The sequence below is a fragment of the Cherax quadricarinatus genome, chromosome 6 (genome assembly GCF_038502225.1).
Source record: "Cherax quadricarinatus isolate ZL_2023a chromosome 6, ASM3850222v1, whole genome shotgun sequence".
Taxonomy (NCBI): domain Eukaryota; kingdom Metazoa; phylum Arthropoda; class Malacostraca; order Decapoda; family Parastacidae; genus Cherax; species Cherax quadricarinatus.
The window spans coordinates 2,849,763-2,864,473 of NC_091297.1; the positions used below are offsets into that span (position 1 = coordinate 2,849,763).

At 36.5% G+C, this 14,711-nt stretch overlaps 1 protein-coding gene across 1 annotated transcript in view; it reads right to left on the reverse strand.

Moving 5' to 3' along the window:
* The window catches only part of LOC128694036 (activating signal cointegrator 1 complex subunit 1), a 56,097-nt gene extending 41,629 nt beyond the window's left edge, over positions 1 to 14,468 (reverse strand). Inside the window, exons 1-3 of the mRNA XM_070079836.1 lie at positions 14,338 to 14,468; positions 8,936 to 9,041; positions 4,116 to 4,225 (exon numbers count right to left, since the gene is read on the reverse strand). Coding sequence (XP_069935937.1) covers positions 4,116 to 4,225; positions 8,936 to 9,041; positions 14,338 to 14,452 — 331 coding nt within the window. The 5' untranslated portion in view covers positions 14,453 to 14,468. The remainder of the gene's footprint in view (positions 1 to 4,115; positions 4,226 to 8,935; positions 9,042 to 14,337) is intronic.
* Positions 14,469 to 14,711: the final 243 nt, after the last annotated feature.

Genomic DNA, 14,711 nt, shown 5'->3' on the forward strand with positions numbered 1-14,711 from the left:
AGAACTCCATTTTTTCTATCGATTGAGTACAAGAAACTGCCCATTTACCAATTTCAACTACCTAATAATGTGGTCAGAAATTTGCAATTTGGCCAATTTCACGAAAACTAAAAAATATGACAATTTCAAAATAAGGTCCAGAATGAACAATGCAGACATTCCTGGCTCTAAAATAACATTTTCTTTGTTCATTAGTCACATCTCCAGTCCCCTCTGATATTACTCTTGCTTTCTATTTTGAATTTTTATTCAAACAAAAAATAGAAGACTTACTATTATGCAGACTACTGCAATACTGTAATAATTGTATAAATAACATCAACCCATTCATGACTGCATATTAGAATGGCTAGTTGGACATTTATTGGACAATGGCATCATTTGTTTACTTTTGAACATTGGCAAAAATCAAACATTTCCCCTACTTTGAGCTCCATTTCTAGGTTCTTTTTATAGTAAAATCAATCAAAATCACCTCTATTTCTATAATATGTTTTCCATTCTATCAAATGAGACCAATAAAACGAGAATACAACCATAAGTACTATACGAAAATAGACCACAAATTCGGCATTTTAATTAAAAAAAACGGTCGGAGTTATTTTTTTTCTCATTATGCACTGCGTGCTCCAGGATTTTTTTTATATGGTGCACACTGACCACACAGACCCATTCTCTCACATGTGGGCCTACCAGCTTTCTCCTGCTTGATTTGAAGCCGCTAGAATTTATGAGTATATATACGTCAAACACGGCACCTCGTAAGACGTATATATACGGCCGCGACAGTCAAAGGGTTAATGTTGCAACCATTAATAATATTACAACTATTATTAATGTTACAAACATTAATAATATTTCAACTATTATTAATGTTACAACCATTAATAATATTACAACTATTATTAATGTTACAACCATTAATAATATTACAACTATTATTAATGTTACAACCATTAATAATATTACAACTATTATTAATGTTACAACCATTAATAATATTACAACTATTATTAATGTTACAACCATTAATAATATTACAACTATTATTAATGTTACAACCATTAATAATATTACAACTATTATTAATGTTGCAACCATTAATAATATTACAACTATTATTAATGTTGCAACCATTAATAATATTACAACTATTATTAATGTTACAAACATTAATAATATTACAACTATTATTAATGTTACAACTACTAATGCTATTGCTGTTATTAATAATATTATAGCTATTATTAATAATATTAATTAATAATAATATTGAAGTTAATGTTACACTTGTTATTAATATTACTGAATTACAATTGTTGTTAATAGGGTTACAGTTATTAAAAATATTACAGCTGTTATTAATAATGTTAAAACAATGATCAATAATTATACAGCTGTTGTTACTAATGTTACAACTGTTATTAATACTATATAACTTATTGATAATTATACATCTATTAATAATGTTACATCTGTTATAAATGATGTAACAAGTCTTTTTTTTTCTTTTTTCAAAAAAATATTCTTAAACCCAAGTTTAATTACTGTAAGCAAACAATATTAACCATTGTTTCTCTCTTAATAAGTCTGAATATTTGTCAGTACAGGTGAGCTCCACTTTACAGAACTTCGCTTTGGGGCATTTCGTTAATGCAGCAGTTTTTAATTAGTATATCCAATATATTTATAGATGGGGTTGTAAAGGAAGTAAATGCTAGGGTGTTTGGGAGAGGGGTGGGATTAAATTATGGGGAATCAAATTCAAAATGGGAATTGACACAGTTACTTTTTGCTGATGATACTGTGCTTATGGGAGATTCTAAAGAAAAATTGCAAAGGTTAGTGGATGAGTTTGGGAATGTGTGTAAAGGTAGAAAGTTGAAAGTGAACATAGAAAAGAGTAAGGTGATGAGGGTGTCAAATGATTTAGATAAAGAAAAATTGGATATCAAATTGGGGAGGAGGAGTATGGAAGAAGTGAATGTTTTCAGATACTTGGGAGTTGACGTGTTGGCGGATGGATTTATGAAGGATGAGGTTAATCATAGAATTGATGAGGGAAAAAAGGTGAGTGGTGCGTTGAGGTATATGTGGAGTCAAAAAACGTTATCTATGGAGGCAAAGAAGGGAATGTATGAAAGTATAGTAGTACCAACACTCTTATATGGGTGTGAAGCTTGGGTGGTAAATGCAGCAGCGAGGAGACGGTTGGAGGCAGCGGAGATGTCCTGTTTAAGGGCAATGTGTGGTGTAAATATTATGCAGAAAATTCGGAGTGTGGAAATTAGGAGAAGGTGTGGAGTTAATAAAAGTATTAGTCAGAGGGCAGAAGAGGGGTTGTTGAGGTGGTTTGGTCATTTAGAGAGAATGGATCACAGTAGAATGACATGGAAAGCATATAAATCTATAGGGGAAGGAAGGCGGGGTAGGGGTCGTCCTCGAAAGGGTTGGAGAGAGGGGGTAAAGGAGGTTTTGTGGGTAAGGGGCTTGGACTTCCAGCAAGCGTGCGTGAGCGTGTTAGATAGGAGTGAATGGAGACGAATGGTACTTGGGACCTGACGATCTGTTGGAGTGTGAGCAGGGTAATATTTAGTGAAGGGATTCAGGGAAACCGGTTATTTTCATATAGTCGGACTTGAGTCCTGGAAATGGGAAGTACAATGCCTGCACTTTAAAGGAGGGGTTTGGGATATTGGCAGTTTGGAGGGATATGTTGTGTATCTTTATATGTTTATGCTTCTAGACTGTTGTATTCTGAGCACCTCTGCAAAAACAGTGATAATGTGCGAGTGTGGTGAAAGTGTTGAATGATGATGAAAGTATTTTCTTTTTGGGGATTTTCTTTCTTTTTTGGGTCACCCTGCCTCGGTGGGAGACGGCCGACTTGTTGAAAAAAAAAAAAAAAAAAAAAATCCAATCTTCATTTTTTCAGACTTCCTACAGTAAATAAATATATTTACCACTCACTATAAGCCTAGGACAGACATATTTTAAGGTAAGTAATGTGAATACTGTATGTGACTTTTTTAAGCCTAGCTCTATTGCTTACTTAACCCATAAACGGTCCAAATGTGTACAGTGGACCCCCGGTTAACGATATTTTTTCATTCCAGAAGTATGTTCAGGTGCCAGTACTGACCGAATTTGTTCCCATAAGGAATATTGTGAAGTAGATTAGTCCATTTCAGACCCCCAAACATACACGTACAAACGCACTTACATAAATACACTTACATAATTGGTCGCATTGGGAGGTGATCGTTATGCGGGGGTCCACTGTATATACGTTTTTTCAACATTTGAAAGTATGTAAAAAGGTAGATCTTCTTTTTGTTTTTTTACATTTGAAAATGTGTAAAAAAAACTTTGATCTACTTTTTTTTTGTTATATTTGAAAATATGTAAAAAAACATAGATCTACTTTTGTAGCACTACACATGTGAACGTAGATCTGCTTGGACCGTTTACGGATTAATATAAGACAGTGTAAACATGTTATCAGGCTTTTACATGCATTTGATAGTGAAAAAAGGCAATGTTTCACTATAGAGTGATTTTCACTTTACAGCAGTAGCCCAGAACCTAACCTGCTGTATAAGTGGGGCCCTCCTATATTTTGTATGTGAACAACTCAAGAGCTTGTGATTAGATTTCTCCTGGTGATTAATAATATCGAGGGCAATCATGTCCTTTCTGAAGAAAGCTTCTTAGGAGAAGGATTGAGGAGGGTGGCAGGAAGGGAAGCAGAGAGGGAGGGTGAAAGGGGGTGAAAGGGGGAGAAAGGGAGGAGACAGAGGGTGAGAGGGGAAGACAGCAAGATTTTGGTAGGCACTTTACCAAAAAATTCATGAGTATTAACGTTCTTTTTTTAATTTTTAACAATGTTCTTGACTCTGACTTCAAGTTTACAGAAGATCCAGATTTATGAAGGGCTGATGTGCTTATGGTTCTTGATATTTGAAGTCAGGCTGTAATACAGATAATGAACAGATAAGAAAAGAATAAATGTCACTGAGCTCTCTTGAGAAAATTGTGCAAGCCCTTGTTTCAGTTCTGATAATACCAAAAGAAATACATAATATGCTAAAATTTCAGCATGTTCTGTAGCTTACCAATATCACCTGGTTGACCTTTCCCCGGGAATCTTAATGTTGTATAAGTTTCACTTTCAATCCTCTTCTTGGTGGCACCTTTAGATCCAATGATGTATGAAATGTAGGTGCTGAAAGAAGCCACAGTTGTATTGTAGTGATCTACTCGTCTTGACAACAAAATATATATTTAATAAAGTAAATGTCCTCTACACTGTACAACTATTAAATGAATGCCCAAGTCAGCCAAACTTCTCTTCAGCACACTTGTATTTCTGTTAACTGTCCTGTAAGAGAGTTGGATTTTTTTTTTTTTTTTGGGGGGGGAGGGGGAGGAAGAGGCTAGTTTGGTAAAGCATGTCATTGAGTATTTTCATATCATACATATGTATACTGTACAGCCAAGAAAAGATATAATAAGAAATAAATCTGAATATCTTCCCCAACAATGAATACAGTGGACCCCCGCATAACGATCACCTCCGAATGCGACCAATTATGTAAGTGCGTTTGTACGTGTATGTTTGGGGGTCTGAAATGGACTAATCTACTTCACAATATTCCTTACGGGAACAAATTCGGTCAGTACTGGCACCTGAACATACTTCTGGAATGAAAAAATATCGTTAACTGGGGGTCCACTATATACAGTAAAACTTTTTATAACACAATTTCAAACAGCTCAGTTTTGTTACAACACAATTCAAAAAATCCAATATAAACTCTGATAAAGTATGAAAATCTTGATATTACTTGCTGTAAGTCTATGAAAATGAAACAAGACATGAAATTTGGGAACTACTACCTGCATTTTTTCTACAATTGCTTGCCAATGGCTGTGAATGGTACAGTTTTCCACTGCTCTTGCTAAGCGAGTGCAAGTTATGTTTGCTAGACAGCATTTTTGTTTATCTAACCAATGCATTCCAAAACTGACATATAGTAGTCTTAAATAACATGGAAGTAATGTGTCTGAAAACCAACAAATTAAGGAAAATAATGTTGACTGGACTGAAGAACATGTAGGTACAATAACGTTACATTCTTGAGACCTTCAAAAATTTTTTTTTTAAGTTTCGTATTTATAACAATATAATTTCTTCCATTATAGTTAAATATAATGAGATGACTAATTATAAAATACAGTTCATTTAACTATAAAAAAAGGGTGCCTAAATTTTTTTTCTTACCTTCAATTCTGGTCGTTAGTATACTTGTTGATCATCAAATGTGTGAAGATGGTTTTGTGTGGCCTTACTGGGCTGAGGTGGATGGCTATGGTGCTTATGTTGATGTTATTGGCTATGGTGCTTGTGTTGATGTTGATATTGATGGCTATGGTGCTTGTGTACTCTATAAAACTGATGACAAGGCATCAAAACCTGTTCTAGACCCTACTGCACAGAAATTACAGCTGATGATAAGGCATCAATACCTGCTCCAGACTACATTTCAGAGCAATTACAGGTGACAATTAAGCATTAATACCTACTCCAGACTGCCCTCCATAGCAATGCTTCTAAATATATCAGAGTTTCTGTCAGTCAAAAGTCTGCAGCTTTATCAGCTGTATGCAGCATCTAACACAGCTCCTGAAGTGTCAATTATGTAAGGTACATGCTCTTCCTCATCCTCTTCTGCTGTCTCCCTTCTACCTGGGAACTGAAGTTCTCCAAAATTCTCCTGCAATTTGGTCACAAATGGTATAGTGATACCAACAAACTGAGGAAAAGGACACTTGTGTACAGTTCAGGAAATGTTTTACCATGAGTGGTTGCATTAGGACTGAAAAAGCCACTTGTGGTGAAACATTCCTTTAATAATGTCTTCAACTGTACACTAGCGATCTTTTACACTCCTGCAGTTTATTCTTTGCCATCTTTTATCACTTTTTCAGTCTTCTGCCTGCATATCTTGAAAGCCTCACCTGATACTGCCCTTGGCAGATTCACAATTTCCTGAACCTGACTCTCTACTGAGGGAAATCCTGTGAAATATTTCACACTTGGCCATAATGTTTGCCAGCCATTTATTGTTGACTGCAGGACTAAATTCCATGCAGCTTTTACATTGCTTATTGCATCTGCAATGTTAAAGTTATGCTATAAGTCTGGCACTCTAGTATCCTAAAGTTGTCATTCACTGCTGTGAGGAGTTTCTGCACCACCACTGATATGTATTTATGCCTAAATAGCTTGCTCACCCCTAAATTTCTTGATCATTGTTTCATAGTACAATAGGGATTTCTCTCTATTATGGCATTAAGTGGGGCACCTTTCTTGAATTTCTGCTCAATCCACACATTAACTTTTCTGTCTTATTTAGCTCTACTGACCTATTTAAACCTTTTTTCTTTGTAACTGTATGAAGTGTTGCTTCACTGAGACTAAAGGCTCACACCATCTTTATCACATATGCATCACCTTTCAGCTTATCACATGTAAGATCTCAATTTTTTGTTCAAAACACTCATAATTTCATGCTTACTCTTGGCATGTCCAGCATCATTAGTATTCCTCCTGAGTGCCATGGTTAATATCCAGAGTTTAAATGTGGTGAGATAAAGATCGAAAATCAACTGAATAATACAGGACTGAGAAAGGTATGGAACATGTACACACAGTCTACACAGTATGAGACATTGTTTACATCAATAATAATAATCATAATAATAATAATAATAATAATAATAAATGTATGTATATTTCAGCATGATACATGTTTGTACAAAGGAATATAATACTTGGGTGTACATGCCAAAAACTCCTTTATATGTAAAGCATTTCAGGCAAACTAAAAACTAACTTAAATTAATAAGGCAGTAACAGTACATATTGTCATTAGGTGAGTTACAATGAATACATGAGAACTGAATATTCTATTAGATCATGCTATATGGCTTTGATAAGTTTTGTAGGGAAGAATTACAATATTGATTATTAACATTAGGTGGACACAATAGTGATTAACATTTGAGATGAATACAGACATTGAGAGTAAGTATATATGTATTGATTATAAAGCTTCACCTATGTTCATAATATTGAGCAAATGCATGTATAGTTTTTACACATGTATTTATGATGGGATGGGATAGGTTAGAGAGATAAGGTGTTTTTTAACTGTAGTTTTAAAAATTCTAACTGAGCCAGTGGTTCTGGAGATTTCTGGCAGTTCCAGATTTTGGGCCCTTTTATATACATTGATTTTTTGAGAAAATTTAGCCTGACATGGGAAATGTCACAGAGGTTTTTGTGCCAAGTGCTGTGTCTATGGGTCCTATTGCAACTGTAAATGATAATCTAAGGGGAAGTGACACGAATGAAATTGAAGATAGCGCCGACCAAGGAATTCAAGAGGAAGAAATTGTAGTAAGGCCTACTAGGAGAACAGCCAATCAAGCTAGAGTTGGCTGGAATCGTCTCAAAGAGGAAGGAGCAATTTAAGTCGTTTATCAACGAACTTCGCCCGGCCGCAGTGTGGCAAATTTGACACAATTTTCCTAAATTTATAATGTATAAATTTCAATAATGTAAATAATGTGTAAAATGTGTTGTTGATCTAAATTTAATTTCTGAATGAAAAAAGAACCAGCAGCCGCAGAGACAGGTGGAGGGGGACGCTAAAATGAAAATTTAGGGGAAGACGGGTCTCAATAACCGTTGAATTGAATTGGACATCTTTGCGGCAAAATTTGAGTGGAGTGGCCTCGGACGACAATCAAATAATGCAGTAATGTCTGCTACTGCTGTATGTGAAGCCAATTTGTGTAAAACCACTACAATAGAGTGGTATGATCGGAAAATATGAAAGGATACCGGTGACTTCCCTACTACACGCCTTGGATAAGTAACACTAACCTATTTTGTACAGAAGTTTTATGCTGGCCTTCGTATTTCTAGCTGGTTAGGGTGTGTTCCACCTGTGGTCCAAATTGGTGAGTGTTAATATTAAGAATTCAGTTAATGTGTTCACCGCATGCAGTTACAGTGTTGATGCCAAGTGTAATAGACTGTACCATGTTTTTCAGTCAAGTCAAACCAACTGATACAGTCCATGCATGTAAATTTACCAGAGTTACTGGTTTTCTTAAATAATAAAATAATTTTAGGTCCTGCTTAGTGAGTGTGATTTGAGGAGTGTGGGCATCGGAGGAGTTACTTTCCTGCCACCTATTGTGACCTAAGTCCCACTTGTCTCAGAGGTGAAACAAAAATTGATGAGTAATAATTGTATAAGTTCCATCTTACCTAAATTACATGAATAAAATTAATAGTGAAACTAGTGCATGTAATTTCTCACACAGACCATTTAAACATGTACTGAAGAAATCTACAATCTCACAATATTTTTCTGAGCCAAAGCCAGTATCAGCAGCACACATAATGGGCACAGCTTCTTACACCATTTTACTAGAGTACATTGCTCACAAAAGATATCAACATTATACCATTTTAAACTGTAGTGTAAACAAACATCTTTCAAGACTGATCTGGTCCGTGTTAACATACACAAGAGTTGAAAATCTGAATCTGGATGAGGCTTTATCAAGTTATCAGCAAAATAAACTCCAAAAGTAGAAGGAAGAAAAAAAAATAATTCAGGCACCCTCTTAAAGGTCTCCCTTCAGGAATACTTAGTATTCCTGACTTGTGATTGAAAATTTGTGACTACTGTTGCTATAGCAGAGTATTCCCCAGTTAGACTGCAAGTCAGTAATCTCCCATATTGTATGACTTGACTTGACAAGCATGTATATATCAAGGTTTCTTGACATTTAAAGTGCAGGCACTGTATTTCCCGCCACTCTAAGCTAAATTAGTACAACAATATACACTTACTTTGCCACAGGGAAGGAAGTCTGGAACTTTCCATTGTTGAGCTGCTCCACCTGAAACTCTTCTTGTTCACCACCACATTCCACTTCATCCTGGTACACACACTCCTCTGTTGAGAAAATGAAATGTTATACATATAAAACATTTAAAATATCACATGAAAAATCAAATAAAATTTGGAAATTAAACCAAAATCCAATGAAATGTGAGTTACTGCACTGCATCATATATAATATACTGTATATAGTAATAAATCATTTTTTTTTTTAACACACTGGCTGTCTCCCACCAAGATAGGGTGACTAAAAAAAAGAAGAAACACTTTCACTATCACTCACTCCATCATTTTCTTGAAGATGTGCTGATACTACAGTTCAAAACAGAAAATATCCCCATTCTTCCATCAGAGTGTAGGCACTGTACTTCACACTTCCAGGACTCGAGTTTGTTTAACTGGTTTTCCTGAATCCCTTCATAAATATTACCTTGCTCCCACTCCAACAGCACGTCAATTCATACAAATCACTTGCTTCCACTCGCTCCTATCTAACATGCTTGCCAGGTGTCTAAGCCCTTTGCACAAAAAGCCTCCATTATCCTCTCCCTCTAACTTCTCCAAGGATGACCCCTACCCAGCCTTCCCTCCACAACATCCTATTTTGTTTCATACTCTCTAAATGTTTGAACCACATCAACAATCTCTCTTCAACCCTCTAGATAATACTTTAAGTAATCCTGCACCTTTCTCTAAACTCCAAGATATGAATTCTCTGCATAATACTCACCCCACACACTGCCCTCAGAAATGACATCACTGCCTCCAGGCTCCTCCTCACTGCAACATTCATAACCCATGCTTCACACCCATAGTAAAGCATTGGTACCACTATACTCTCACACAATCCCCTTATTGCTTCCATGAAGAAAGTTCTTTTTCTTCACAGACTCCTCAGTGCACCACTCGCCTTCTTTTTCTCTTGTCAATTTTATGGTTCATCTTGTCTTTCACAGATCCATCTGCTGACAAGTCCACTTCAAAATATCTAAACACATTCACTTCCTCCATACTCCCTCTCTCCAATCTGATACCCAATTTCTCATTACCTAAATTTTTTGTTACGGTCATCACGTTGCTCTTTCCAATTTTCACTTTTAATTTCCATCTTTGAAACACCCTCCCAAATTCATCCACCAAAAGCACAGTGCCATCAGCAAAAAGCAACTGTGAAAACTCCCACTTTGTGCTAGATTCTTTATCTTCCAATCCCACACCTCTTCCCAACACATTAGCATTCACTTCTCTTACAATCCTATCTATAAATATATTAAAGAGCCATGGTGACATCACACATCCCTGTCTAAGGCCTACTTTTACTTGAAAATAATTTCCCTCTCTGTCTGTCCTGTATACCCTAATCTGAGCTCCACCATTCTCGTAAAAACTCTTCACTGCTTTCAGTAACCTACCACCAATATTCCATACACTTGCAACATGTGCCTCATTGCTTCCTATCCACCCTATCATATGCCTTTTCCAAATCCATAAATGCAACAAAAACTTCTTTACCCTTATCTAAAAATTGTTCACTTATATGCCTCACTGCAATCGCTTGAAGTACACATCCCCTACCCTCCTAAAGCCTCCTTGTTCATTTGTGATTCTGCTCTCTTGTCTTACCCTTAAGTCTTATTAGGTATTCTTATTAGGTATTCTAAACAGGCTTTTTTTTTTTTTTAACAAGTCGGTCGTCTCCCAGTGAGGCAGGAAGACCCAAAAAGAAAGAAAATCCCCAAAACATACTTTCATCATTCAACACTTTCACCTCACTCACACATAATCACTGTTTTTGCAGAGGTACTCAGAATAGAACAGTTTAGAAGTATATACGTATAAAGATACACAACATATCACTCCAAACTGCCAAATATATCCCTCCAAACAGGCTTATTCCTCTATAAATTTTACACTCGTTTTTGTCCCCTTTGCTTTTATACAAAGGAACTGTGCATGCTTTCTGCCAATCCCTAGGTACCTTCCTCTCATTCATACATTTATTAAACAAAAGCACCACCCAATCCAAAACTATATCTCCATCTACTTTTAACAATTCTGTCTTGATCCAATTATTCCCAGATGCTTTATTCCCTTTCATTTTACCCACAGCCTCTTATATCTCCTCCACATTCACATCAGGCACTTCCTCACTCTTAAAAGATGTTATACGCCTTCCTGGTCAATGCAGGAAATCACAACTTCCCTTTCTTTAAAAAGAGATTGGACAAATACAATGGTGCCTCGGGATACGAACAGCTCAAAACTCAAACAATTATGTAAGTGTATTTATGTAAGTGCTTTTGTAAGTGAATTTTTGGGGGTCTGAATTGGATTAATCTAATTTACATTATTCCTTATGGGAACAAATTTGTTCAGTATCACCACTCGAACAGCCTTCTGGAATGAATTAAGTTCGTATCCTGAGGTACCACTGTATATGAGTGGGAGGGGCTGGGTTTGATTGGTGTTGTGGGTATGGGAGTAAATTCTTGGGTAGTTTTGGGTAGGGGTGGTTTTGATAAGGACCTGCTCTGTATGGGCCAGTAGGCCTTCTGCAGTGTTCTTCCATTCTTATGTTCTTAACATTTAACAGTTCCTCAAAATATTCCCTCCATCTTCCTGATACCTCCAACTCCTCATCTAATAACTCTCCTCTTCTCTTTTTAGCTGCTAAATCCATTCATTCCCTAGGCTTTCTGAACTTATTAATCTCACTCCAAAACATTTTCTTATTCTCAGCAAAATTTGTTGATAGCACCTCACCCACTCCCTCATTTGCTCTCTTTTTACATTACCTTACCACTCTCTTAACCTCTCCCTTACTGTCCATATGCTCCTCTCTCCTTTGTAAAAACCTCTCATGCTATCTTTTTCTCTCTCACCACATTTTTTTACCTCATCATTCCACCAAATACTCCTTTTCCCTCTTACACCCACCCTCCTATATCCATAAACTTCTGTTGAACACTAACACTTCATTCTTAAATTTACCCCATACCTATTCAGCTTCATTGCCTATGCTCTCATTAGCCCATCTGTTTACCAATAGCTGCTTATACCTTATCCTAACTACCTACTAGCTTAGTTTATAAACTTTCACCTTTTTCTTACTCACTGATGCCATTTTCCTTGTACTCTATCTACCCCTCTACAAACATACACATCCAGAAGTCTACCCATCAAACTACTGTCATTATGCCTTCATCATATCTTGTATACTTATGTATCCTTTTTTCTTAAAATGTGTATTACTTGTTACCAAACTTTTTTCTATACAAAGATCAATCAAAGGCTCCCCTTATCATTTTCCCCTGGTATACCAAACTTACCTGCTATGCCCTCTATAACTGTTTCTACCACTTTAGCATTTGAGTCCCCTTTCCCTACTAAAATTACTCTCTCACTAGGTTGAAAACCTCCCCACACACTCGCTCAACATCTAAAATCTCTCTCTCTCCTTTACTCTCCTCCCTTCTCCAGGTGCATAAACACTTAATATAACCCACTTTTTGCATCTGAACCTATTTTAATCCACATAATCCTTGAATTTATACTTTTATTTTCCCTCTTTACCCGTCATAAATGATCCTTCAACATTCTTGTTACCCTTTCCTTAGCTCAAACTCTCTCAGATAACTGACCTAATCCCGTCTATTTCTTCCCAGTTACCATCAGCCTTGTTTCACTTAGAGCCAGGATATCCAGCTTCTTTTCATTCAGAACATTGGCAATCATCTCCCTTATCATTTGCACTACATCCATTCACATTCAAACATCCGAACTTTATATAGTTTTCTTTTGTCTGTTTTTAGTAATTTATACAGGAGAAGAGGTCACTAGCCCATCGCTCCTGGCATTTTAGTCGTCTTTTATGATATGCTTGGCTTACAGAGGAAGGATTCTTTTCCACTTTCCCATGGAGACGAAAGTGAAATAAATAAGAACAGAAACTATAATAAAATAAAAGAAAATGCAGATTAGTGGGTACATATATACATAGTTCCACAGCTGGGTTGGTAGAGCATTCAGATCACACACACTGAGGTTCATGGTTCGATCCCTGGTACAGGTGGAAGCACAGGGCATGTTTTCTTAAGACACCTGAAGTCCCTGTTCACCTAGAATTAAATAGGTACCTGGGTGTTAGCTGACTGGTGTGGGTTGCATCTTGGGGACAAAATTACCCTAATTTTCCTGGAATGCTCTGTATAACAGGGGGCTTTCTATATAGTATCACTGACATCGGTTAGGTCTGTATACACTGTACTAGTAGAAATAAAGGTTTTTATTATTACAGCATTATATAAGTACCTCATAAACATACATTCTTGCCAATTATATTACACATCAACCCATTACAATATCCATAACCATTATGCAAATTCAGGTAATTATTAGTGATTGACAGAGACCAGGATCTTCAAAACATTTTAAGCGGACACTCGCCAGAGTACAAAAATGAGTACTCTGTTGGCATACAAACAACTAAATTAATAAGTACAATAATCTGAAATCCTGGAAACTTCTCTGTTTATAGCTGCAGGGATCATCACTCGTGCAACTCAGTCTCGTCATGCTTCATAAAATGAAAAGGCAATATGACAGGATAAAGAATTATTAAGATATACCCAAGAAAGTAATGATAATTGTACTGTTATTGTAAGCATATAATATGTCCTGCCAGCTTACATGTTAATGAAATAATATTAGGATTATCAATCTTCCAGGATGCAAACTGATAAATAGATTACTGTTACTTGTATGATATAACAATATTACTGTACTTCCCATTATGGATGCTCTCTCCCAACCTATTACGTCTATATCTACTGGTACTTCATACAGTGGGTAATAAATATATGAAAGTGCTTAAGTAGCCGATTACCAGACTAGAGTGACCATCACACAACCAAAACACACGGGTTTAATCCTGGGTGGAGCGAAACGTATTGCCCGGTCTCTTAACACATATTTCACCTTGTTTGCCTAGGAATAATTAGGTACTTGGCTGTTACTTGACTGTTGTGGGTCACAGCCCAAGAAATAGGACCATAAGTCCCCGCCCATAGGACGGGTATGGGGTGCATAATAAATTATTATTATAATCAGGGGGAAAGCGCTAAACCCGTAGGATTATACAGCGCTTGTGGAAGGGGATGGAAGGTATTCAGGATCAACTCAGGGAACTGGAGCACAGATCCAATTCCCTAGATCAAGAACCCCTCATCAGCATCAAGGAATCTCAAGTCCTGACTTGATTGGGTTATCCTTGACCCCTCTAGTAGGTTAAGACTACGAATAGCCTTACGTCATTAACTGTGTTCTAGATTGCCATTCTATAATTTTTTACCATATCCGTATGACTCGTCCTCTACATAATTGGTGAGGGTAGTGGCTGCCAAGGCGCTGAGAACACGGTAGCAGCGGCCGTCAAGCCACACTGTGTGAGGCCTCAGCACCTCCATCTTGGTGTTGTTGTTGTTATTGTTGGATTGTAGGGCCACCAGCACCGTAAGTAAGTAAGTTTATTAAGTAAGTAAGTAAGTTTATTAAGTAAGTAAGTAAGTAAGTTTATTCAGGTATACACAAATACAGTTACATAGAATTATCATACATAGCAGCATATGTGTAGAGAACCTAGGATAACCCAAAAAAGTCAGACAGAGTGACTTATTTCCATTGGGGTCCTTTTACCTTATTATTATAATATAAAGGTTATAATAT